The 11,209-nt window shown below is 41.8% G+C and overlaps 1 protein-coding gene across 7 annotated transcripts in view; it reads right to left on the bottom strand.

Moving 5' to 3' along the window:
- Window positions 1-3,132: 3,132 nt before the first annotated feature.
- Window positions 3,133-11,209, bottom strand: part of agfg1a (ArfGAP with FG repeats 1a) — a 32,662-nt gene continuing 24,585 nt past the window's right edge. The window contains exons 4-14 of one of the 7 annotated variants that reach the window (XM_058413527.1): window positions 11,006-11,168; window positions 10,543-10,693; window positions 10,182-10,316; window positions 9,768-9,839; window positions 8,990-9,196; window positions 8,662-8,821; window positions 7,567-7,640; window positions 6,314-6,391; window positions 4,311-4,463; window positions 4,129-4,223; window positions 3,133-3,994 (exon numbers count right to left, since the gene is read on the bottom strand). In XM_058413527.1, coding sequence (XP_058269510.1) covers window positions 3,935-3,994; window positions 4,129-4,223; window positions 4,311-4,463; window positions 6,314-6,391; window positions 7,567-7,640; window positions 8,662-8,821; window positions 8,990-9,196; window positions 9,768-9,839; window positions 10,182-10,316; window positions 10,543-10,693; window positions 11,006-11,168 — 1,348 coding nt within the window. In that variant the 3' untranslated portion in view covers window positions 3,133-3,934. Of the gene's footprint in view, window positions 3,995-4,128; window positions 4,224-4,310; window positions 4,464-6,313; window positions 6,392-7,566; window positions 7,641-8,661; window positions 8,822-8,989; window positions 9,197-9,767; window positions 9,840-10,181; window positions 10,320-10,542; window positions 10,694-11,005; window positions 11,169-11,209 lie in introns of all 7 variants that reach the window. The other 6 variants (XM_058413526.1, XM_058413528.1, XM_058413530.1 and 3 more) reach the window with 6 other exon arrangements.

Here is an 11,209-nt window from a genome sequence, read left to right on the forward strand (position 1 = left end):
GGAGAAACCTGGTGGACTGAAAGCTAATGCCCAAAACACAAGTGTGAGGTTCTGAGACCTCCACTTTACTCCCACCCCCAAGGAAAACGACTTCCCCCATCATTCCATATATGATTTTTTTTAATGATGCTTTTGAGACCAAACATTACAGCTGATGTGGTCCCTATGCATTTCAGGAAAAAAATTCTTACATTCTTTGAGCATGTAACTACCTTCACAACAAAACCCAGGGTTTGAAAAAGGAGGTTCTGTGCACACAGAGGAAAAAAAAAAAAAAAAGAGTCTTTCCTGACTCTGAGCTCTAAGTTGCACCTGCAAGTGCAGCAACTTCATTTACTTCGACTAATTTACACATATATTTATGAATAAAATAAAAAAAACAGACATCTATTTTAAGCTATAGCTTGAATAGCACTGTTATATTTCTGATAGCTATACTGCAGTAGTACAGACACTGGTGTTACTCACTTTATTTCAGTTGCAGCTGTATCCTGATCAGGGCCACAGTGGATCCAGATCATGACTGCAAATGGGATACCGGTCCCTCACAAATTCATCTACTGGCATGTTTTTGGGAGGTAAGAAGAAACCAGAGAACCCAACACCGACACAGGGAACATGTTGAAACTCCAAACAAACAGAAACCCAAACTCGATATGATATGAACAGATTTATTTCAGCAATCATTCATACATACAAGCATTTACATGAGAAACTGTGATATTGTGTAACTAGAACACACAGCAAGTAATATTTCTTTCTTTTTTAAACCAGCTGTTTCTTGTAAATGGTATTAAGATATATTTACATAAAAATGTCAGCCAAAATCCAGATAAAATCAAATAAGACCATCCATTTTAAGAAGAAATGTTCCTGTATGGAGGCCAAGCTGTTCCATCTGTGTGTGTGATGGTTATAAAGTGAGGCCAGTGAGATGACTAGAGCAGTTAACACACACAAAGTATGTAGCGGTGCTTTGTCATGCTTCGAGGAGTGTGTCTCATTCTACAGTGATTTCAGCCCTAAGCACTGAGAGGACTGTAGTGTTCTGGTTTAATGAGAGAAATCCAGCAGTCTGTCACAGTTTATTCTTGTTTTAAATGTCCTCCACTTCTCTGAGCATAGGGGTCCTGCATTTCTAATACAGGAAAGAAGAGGTCAACTGGCTTCGCTCCACGTTGTAGCTTTCTCAGGTCCTGCGACTGGTGTAGTAGCCAGAAGCAGCGACTGTGATATGAAGATTTCCCTGTTTGTCTGCACATAGACCCTACATGTGACCGGTCTCCATCATCAGCCGTCGTGTGTATGGATGTGTAGAAACTGCAGACAGACGTTGATGGGGTCACAGAGGGATGCATACGTGAGAGAAACAAACTGATGTACTGAGCAGTATCCAGTGCCAGTGATTTCAGGGTCAGTGATCAGGGTGTAGATTAAAGCAGCGATTCTCAACCCCTGAACCCTGGAGCTTGGACCAGAGCATTAAAATAACAGGGAAAAAAAGTACAGGTTTTGATGTTTGCTACCAGCAAGTAGCAATAAAACAATGACATTAGAAGGAAGAAGGAAAAGAGAGTCCTGACTTGTGCAACATGTACAATTCTTTTAATAGAAAACTGAACTGAAAGTTAAAGTAAACGCAGAATTGATCACATTTCTGATCAGTGTTAAAGGTAAAATGGAATTATTTTTTTGGTCTAGCCCATTCTTTTTGTATCTGTTCAGTTTAGCCCACAGAATAATCCCTCATCCTCAGGAGGTTTTTAGTTATTATTGAAAGTCTTTAGGGAGTCAGTACAGCTGAAAGGGATTCCAAAATGTAGTGGAGACATTAGAAATGGACCGATTTAGACTCACGGTCTCCTGCTCAAGGACAAGCTGCAGACAGAAGAGTTATTGAGGTTGCCAGATTGAGCCAGTTTAAAAACGCTGCATTTCCACCAAAATCTAAAAGGCAAAGTGTAGGTGCAGACAGTGTGCGTCATACAAAACCATTTCTACTGAGAGATAAAATACTGCACAGATTAAGAAAAAGAAGGGGGAAATTACAGAGGGGATAATGTCTGCACATCAGAAATGTGTGTTTCATGCAAAAGCTGAAAAAATTCCTCTCTCTCTCCCACCCACACCCCTCCTGCTATAAACAGAATAGGTAGCTCAGGACAAGCTGCTGGACTGTTCACTGGATGACCGTGTTGTTGACTCCAACCATGAAGCTACTCTAAAATGAATCTGATGTTAGCATATAGCACCAGAGGGTCAGAGGACAGGACATTATATTGTTATTAAAGTGTGTTTCCCCCACAGACAACCTTCTAAGCTCACAGGTCTGGTTTGGATTTCAGGCTGAATGGTTTTGCAGTAAGGAGGCAGCTTCTTGTGTAAACGTGTTGTATCCAGTGAGAGCAGTAGCTGAGTGTGTGCAGCTGGATGAAAGAAACTCAGTATAAAAAAAGTGAAATGTCAGACTCTGAGGTCACCTGACAAAACACTCTACTGTAGGCTGCTGAAAACATGTGGGTTCAATTCCATATAAAAACTAGTGGGATTTTTTTTTTCAGAACGCCAAAAATAGACATGTACACACAGTCTCAATCCACTATGAGCTCCAGGATGAACACAAAAAGCAACCTCAGAATCTGGCCAACAGCTGGCCTGATTACATCTGTCCAGATGTGTTTGCTATTACACAAAATACTGCTAATGGAAAAATAAATAAATAAAATATTAGACAGCTTTAACTGACATGTTCATAATGTAAACACACACACCACTTTCTTACTAGCACTGGAAGGAGCACCTTCATCTTCATCACCCACTTCCTGTGCTTCTGCTGCATCTTTTGCATCATATTTTAGCGATCTACACAGCGGTATTTAAGCACTTTAACATGCCTTAGTGTTGGAAATTTATTCATGAATTAACTGACAAACCATAAAATGACATTCAGTTCAGCAAAAAGATCCACATGTTTATAGACGATGTGAGTCAGAATTTCAGGTATTTTAGAAAAATGAGCAAACCTGGTCACATCAGTGTGAAAGCTTTACATTTTAAACTCACCTGGAGCTGAGGGCAGGTGTGTCGAGGTGGTGGGATCTCCAGTGGAGCTCAAAGAAATGCACCATGTGGTTTCTTATTTAAAATCCAATTTAATATATATATTTATATATATATATGTGTGTGTATGCACACACACGCACGCACACGCGCACACACATATATACACACACACACACTTACTTTAACTTAAATTCATGTAACATTTGACTTAAGTGGTATGTGTTTCAGAGTCTCTGTATAGCACCTGTCCAGGTGAGAGTCTGGGAGCGATGCCAGTCTGAAACTCCTTACAGCCGGGAGGAGGAGGAGGAGGATGATAAACAAATTGCAAATTGTAGAGATGCTCCTCTTTGGTAGAGTCTCTCGCACTCTCTCTCTCTCGTCATCCTTTAGGTGGACGGGCAGTAAGCAGGTAAGCTCCGCCATCTTTCTGATGGACAGCAGGTTCTTTGTGCATGTGGATGTGAGAGATTAAGATATAAATACTGATATGCACACGAGCTAAATTTCTGCCCCTTCTGAGAAAATAGATATGTACAGGACTGCAGCATTAAAATGCACAGGACACTTTGAAATAACTTAGCTCAAACGGACAATTATTTCCAGGCCGGAAATTTCACAGATTTTCAGCAAAGGAAAGAAGGAATCGAGCTTCTTCCTGTAGGCACCCCAATACCTTGTTTTGTGTTTTCTGTTGTTACAGATGGATCGTCAGGTTACACCTTAACGTCGGGTGTAATGATGTAATTTGTACTAACGTGATAAAAAAAAGTCTTTAGAAACGTGTCTTTAAAGCTACTTGGAACAACAAAACAGTGCAAGAGGTGCAAGCGAGAGTCCCACGCCGCCGGGTGTTGTTCGGAGTGGGGTGCTATAAGAAAGGGTTTGTGGAGGAGCCTCCTGCAGGGAACTGTGCCACGGGTGCTCCTGCCTGAAGAGACATGGACACAACCTTCCTTTAATTCAGTCAAACATCACATCCAAGAACAATTCTGCAGATTTGTTACTCAGGCTCATTTGCAACAGTAAGCAGAAGTATATATAGATATAAACATCAGTACACACCAAAAATGGGTTATTGGTTACTCCAGGTGCTGCCATGTTCTGTCCAAATTGGGCTACAGCAGCTTTGCCTTGACCAAATGCAGCAAAGCCTCCACCTATAGACATGTGCACACACACAATGTTTCAACGCTGTTGATGCTACAACTGAGGTATCGAACCATGTTAATCAGATTCTCCCTTACTACCGTTAGGTTGCTGAGTGTAGGCCTGCGGCTGAGGGAAACCCTGCCCAGGGAAGGCTTGCTGGAAGTTTCCGCTGAAGCTCGTGGGGAGGTTGTAGGCAGCCGTGTTACTGAAGCCAGCTGGCATGCTCATAGAGCCGGGACCAAACGAGGCTGTGACGACAGAAAAGGACATAATCACACATACAGTCTCTTGTAGATGTTCACCAGGGTCTTCAAGTGAGCACCATACTAAGACTAAAGATTTTTTTTATTTATTTTTTTCGTATGGCACTGGATATGAAACTGAACATGGGAATGAACGAGCTTTATATAACAGTGTATTAGTGAACATTCCAGTAATAGAAATATATTTTCATATGGACTTAATCCCTGATAACACACAGAACAACCCTTCTGAAGGTATAACCATGGCATTGTATACTCTACATGTGGTAAACAAACAAACAAACCACACACACACACAACATGCAAGATCTGGAAGTCACTACATCAAACTTCCAGGAGTTCACTCATTTCTACCACTTCCTGCAGACACACTGCATTAACACACATGCTGGTTTTACAGACAGGTTAATCCCAGTTCTACACAGGTGTCTTTAGTCAGGTATAATCTGTGGAAACCCAGCCCTAATAAGTGTCTGATTACATGTTCACATTACAGGTGAATAGCGTGCAGCATGAAGCAGTCTACACTAGATCAGATTGCATTTCTTTATTTATTTATAGTTGATTTAGACTTTCAAAAACAAAAGGGAAAATATTCCAATCAAAAGTCTTCAGTGGGCTGCATGTGGAAAATCCCCCCCAAAACACACACACACGGTGGTCTGGGAAACCCATCTTATATCACTGTGGCTGATTTCTGGAAAAACAATGAAAAATCAGACTTTGACCAAAATATATACTATAAATAGCTAGTTTAACAAATGCAGTAAACATAATCAGTCTCCCTGAAGAGACGGAATCCTCACTGGTGTGATTTGTTTCACTGTTTATAAGTTTGGTATTCTATAGAAGTCTAGAATTTGACAGTAATATTATTTATCCTGAAGTTAATTAGGTTAAACATGTCGAAGTAGATATGGCATCTTTCAGTGGAATTGGAATGAAGTCTGTCTCTCTTTAGACTTTTGTGGGAAGCAGAATTTAATGCTAGACCGATTTTCATGTGAAAAATGGAGAGAAGTTTTCCACATGAATCTTCTGCCATTTCTCAGGAGTTGCCTAAATACTAAAGATTGCTGCCTGTGTTGTTGAGGCAAGAGCACACAGCAGTGGGATGCTTCACTACATGGAAGCGAGAGAGAGAGAGAGAGAGAGCGAGAGAGAGCGAGAGAGAGCGAGAGAGAGAGAAAAAAATGTAAAGCCAAAAAAAAAAAAAAAACCAGGCTAAAGTTCACAGCACTCAGGATGCAGAGTGGAAATGAAGACCATACCAAAGTACGCTGCAGGGTAGCCTTGGGCCTGAAAAACTCCTGTGAGTTCTGTTCCACACGACAAAAACACAGTCAGACACGTACATCTGACTCTGTACTGTAACCCCACATACAATCAGTCACATGTGTCCCTGTGAATAAGCTGGGATTTGGCTTGCAGCTGACCGAGCTGCTGCTATAGAAAATTAAATCAACATCTTCTGAGCAATCAGCTGGTCACACTGTGATGTAAAGAGGAGGCATGAAGAGGAAAACAACATGTGCAGCAAAAGCTTTACTGCCTCTCAGCTGAGGAAATGTATTATTTTTATATTTGTCTTATTTAACTCCAGCTCATACAAGTGTAAAATCCACCCTGCTCTCGAGACTAGTCCTGGTTCCTGAAACGCCTTCTGGTGGCCTGAATAACTGATGACACCCAGAGCTACTGCTGTCCTACTCAAGCTATCCCTCACATGGACACATGCTCCGGGTTGGGATTATACTCTTAAAAATTATGAAGAGATAGATAAAACATTCTGTCTTTCCTTGATCAAGACAGTAAATCCCATCCCAGACTCTTACCTGCTGTTGGTCTCCCATTGGCCTGAAATGGATTTGATGGAGGCGCAGCAGAAGAGACAAAGGGGTTTGTTGATGGACCTGACAGACAGAAAAGAAACTAAATCAGCAAACAGTTATATTAGTCACTTTCAGGGATAATGGCTCTTAAAATACCTTCTTGTGCATGAACCAAGCAATCCAAGCTCTTCCAAAATCATACATCTGTCCTCTGTCCTATCTCTTTACCCTGTGAGATCTTTGAAAACTCTGCCTAAAGTCGCCTTTCGCTTGTTAGCTTTCCTAACCTTATTAGCCATCTCAGACACAGCTGTTTGATGGTCATTTTCTTCATTTAGCCCTCTTTCACATGGATCAGCTGAATCTGATGGAACCCAATTTCATGTCTATGAGGACCATGTCTCCACAAAGATTCTTCCAGGCTGCTAATCACATAATAGTTGAACCATCAGAACCCATGGTTAAAAATAAATAAATAAATAAATAATAATAAAATAAACAAAACGTTTTGCTTAACACACTTCTTTGTCCTTTTTATCTGCTGAGGTCATCAAATGTAGTTCCTGCTGGTTCATGTTGCTCCATCTACTTGATGGTTATTTCTGTGTCTTCATGACCAAGAACAATGATGTTCAAGGCTTCAAAATACATGCAAGTGGCCTTGACTCCTCTGATGGCTAAAGGAGACACTTTATACTGTCTTATGTGTTTTGACTGGTTTCTATGTATGCTGAACAAAGAGCTGGTCTTAGTGAACGGTCTCAGCATGTACAAGCTGTGGGATCTTTTTTTTTTTAGGCCTATATGAATGTGTGTCATTGTAAAACAATGAGGTGATATAATGGGTGGTTTTGAACACCATTTCTGTGGTTGGTTTTATGAAGTAAGGTTTTAACAAGACAGGAGGGACGCATTGTTTACGTGTGTCTGTTAAGCATGAATGGTCTTTGATGTAGCTAACAGCAACATCCTTGGTATTGCCGGTCTTATCAGAAACAGACAGTAACTCCTCTGAAGTTGAAGTCAGTGTCAAGGTCAGTTAGTCTGCTCAGAGCAGTGTTATTTCCGTGGGACACCTGCAGCTGAAATCAGTACTCTGACTGTACGGTTAAATTACCCATGGCACCAGTCCGCTCTACTGCAGCTGTGCACGCTGGCAAAGGAGGGGAGGAACCAATGACCTTGGCACCAGTGGCATACAAATCATTTCAGAGCCATTAACATTGACATCACTATTAACATGTTGTAGTGTTTACCTCCAAAACCCTGGGGCAGCGCCGCCTGCTGGGGCTGTGGTGCAGTTACTCCAGGAGGAGCTCCAAACACAGGCCTGAAGGGAGAGAGGGGATTAAGGAAGGAGTGAGTGTTTTGAGGTATCCTGGGTGTTTAAGTTGCAAGTTTGTGTCAAAAATACAGCAACCTTTATAATCAAACAAAAACAGGAAAATGATAGGGCTGGTCCTGCTTGTTTGATATTTCTGTGTTGGTCTCATTATATGGTATGTTTATATGGTACAGTTTTGTTCTTTTTATTAAACCACAGAAACAGTAGCCTAAACCCCACTACATATCATCAGCCCTCTGACAGAACAGTCGTTAATATGCACTCACTGACCTCACATTCATGCAATAACCCAATGTGAAAAACATTACACCCTATAAGATAATACATCTACAGCTCAAGTGCTTCACTTCCTGTTCACATCAAACATCAGAATAATAAAAATGACCATGGTGTGTTTTTTGGTGCCAGATGATCTGGTTTAGAAACTGCTGATCTCCTGGGATTTATGCACAACCGTCTCTAGAGTTTACACAGAATGGTGTGCAGTTGTTGATGAGAGATGGTCAAAGGAGAACTGACACACCGCTTAATAATGACACGAAGAATATGAAAACTCAAATAATCACTCTTTACACCCATGGTGAGAAGAAAATACCAGAGAAAAATGCTGGGCAAAGACCTGAAGTGTTTTCCAACACGTACTACAGCTGGGCAGAAATAAAACAAGACCTAATATGTCTTACAGCTGGAGATGCCAGAAATCTAGACAGGCAAAACAGCAGCAGCAATAAAAACAATAGAAGCAGCAATTTATGGAGCATAACCTCACTCAAGATGCCCTCGCTGAAATTCTGTTTATTTTATTCTGGTTGAACGATGAAAATGAAATGTAGATGATTGAGATCATGAGAAAATCTTATATACATGTGCTTATACATGCCTCAGTTACATTAGCACATTTATGATAAATATATAAAGTGTATTTTAGGAAAATGTTTTTTTTTTTCCTTCCTACATTACAGGGAATGTGTCAGTAGGGGGTTGTGTTTTAGCTTGTGTTATTTACCCCTGGGTATTGGTGGCAGTGCCAAAGCTGCTGTTACTGGGGGCCGGGGCGCTGAAGGCGGTGTCTAGTGCAGCCAGTGCAGCATAGCGATCACCTCCTAACATGGCTACCTGAGGAGGGGGCGGACCCACACCTGCAGAGGGAGGAGCTGAGCTTGATCCTTCAAAAGAAACACACACAAAAAAAAGAGATCAGAGTAATACAGACTGACTGAAGAAATCAACATGATCATTAGAAAAATCATAAAATATGGTGAGCCCCAAAATGAGATATTGAACATCACACTAAATGGTATTAGATTTGTGTGTTGTGTGTGTTTGAGGAGTACCTTGTTCAGTTTTGCCAGAGCTGAAGATGTTGTCCAGGTCAGCAAGCGCAGCATACCTGTCAGCAGGTACAGCGCTTCCGTCAGCCTTAACCCCGCCCCCAGAGCAGTTGGACTGGGCGGAGCCGTACGTGGCAAAGTCGGCACTGCAAGACTTGGGGAAGTTGTCAAAGTTGGCAAAGTTGGCATTGGCTAGTCCTGCTGAGCCACCTGTAGGAGAGAAGGACACAGTAAAACAGGGACAGAGCCATTTGAAGGAGAATGTACTTCATTCTGTTCATTTCTCAGGAGAGTCAGGAAAAATCCAAATATGGGCCACCTACATTTCTACAAACACACAGGAAGGAACATGTACAATTCCACTAGTACAATAAAAATAACATACAGGTGATGACAACATTCATAGCTTCCCCATGAGAAGAGGTAAGCAGTTTATGGAATTAAAAAGCCAACAGAAGAGCATGCATGTGCACACACACAAACACTAAGCACTTTTCCACCAGACAGTGCTGCAATGATGAATTTGGAACCTAGACAAACTGTATCCTGCTTGATTATCTGTGAAAATGTGTAATTGAGCCTAGCAATAAAATCCACACTAGTGAAGATCTCCTTATAAGAAGTCAGAGACATCAGGAAGATTCTGCACCGAATCCCTCAAGGCTCTGCATTATTTTTACTCAATCATGTGGTCAGATTCGGTACAAATTCATAGTTCATAGGGATTACAGTTAATATGCCACGCTGTCTGATTGAAAAATCAAACACACACACAACTTACTCTGAGTAGCCAGTAGGGGCAGCGTGGAGGGAAATTCTCCCACACTGCAGCTGACCGGCAGATCTGAGAACGCTGACACACATACGCAGTGAAATAAGAAGGCAAAGGGATGGGGAAAAAGAGGAAATAAAAAAAACAACTCAGTAATCCAAAGACAAAAACAGCCCATAGGGAAGCAAAAAATAAATAAAGAAATAAAACAAGCCAAATCAATATGAAATGAGCAATCAGAGGCAGTACACTGGCACACGGCTCCACCCAGACAAGTGGAGAAGAACAGAAGAACAGAGTTTTAACAGACTGAAGCATGACAGACATGTACATGGTGTAAACACACTGGAGTGTAAGGAGATACGAGATGTTGGTGAAAAAGAAGTGCAAATGAATGAACATGAGTATGGTATGTGTGTGTACCTGTTTGTGCAGGCTGAAATGGTGCTTGTGGGGCAGAAGGAAACGCAGCACTTGGTGCGGTGGTGGCAGCAGCAGCAGCAGAACTCCCGAACGCATCAAAATTCGCAAAGTCTGTGCTAGAATTAGCATTCTGTGCTGCTGGAGGCCACAACACACACACAAACAGACAATGAGAAATGCAAGATGTAAGAACACTGTGGAATAAACCGTGCCGGTCATCACGAGACGTAATGAAATATGAACTAGTGAAGTGAATTTCATGAAGGCACCACTAAAATGGGACAAATGATAAAATCATTTGGCACCAGGACTACAGCTCTAGTCACTTCACTCCAACTAGAAAGTGTTAGGAAGTGTTTACCTGGATGGCTATTGAAATTGGCAAAGTTGGCGAAGCCCGAGTTGCCCGAGGACTGGGATGCCGGAGCGGAGAAGATGTCCCCGCCCAAATCGCTGAGCAGATCGAACTTCCTGTCCTGATGGGTCAACTGAACACGTGACGCTACAGGGGACTGAGAGGGACAAAACACGCAGGTGTGTAAAAAAACAAAAAACAAAAAAACCTATTCAGACAGAGCCAGGAGTTTACAGCAAACAGGGAAAGACAACAAAGACATTTAGAGAGAACACTTTAGTGAGAAAGTGAGACAGTCACTAATATTTTATATAGTGGATATTATAGGCAGCAGGGAGCCATCAGAGGAAGCAGGGAGTTTATTTGTTCTGCATAATGAATGATGTATGTGTGTGTATATACAATTTATTCATAAGCTAGCAATAAGGTAAAAGCAACACAGCAATAGACAGGTGTGGTGTGTTCTGACCTGGCTGGGTGTGTTTCTGCTAAGGTGCAGAGCAGGTGCTTGATCTCCCAGCAGGGTTTTCAGCGGCCGCACTTCTGGAGTGCTGTTTGTGCTGCTGGCTGACGAGCCCGACATGGAGGCATGGACCGAGGCTACCACCTTGGCTTGGTCTGGGGGAACATACCTGTGGGATAATGTAAAAGATATTCAGGTGTCATGGAGTCA

Source organism: Hemibagrus wyckioides, linkage group LG17, assembly GCF_019097595.1.
Source record: "Hemibagrus wyckioides isolate EC202008001 linkage group LG17, SWU_Hwy_1.0, whole genome shotgun sequence".
Lineage (NCBI taxonomy): Eukaryota > Metazoa > Chordata > Actinopteri > Siluriformes > Bagridae > Hemibagrus > Hemibagrus wyckioides.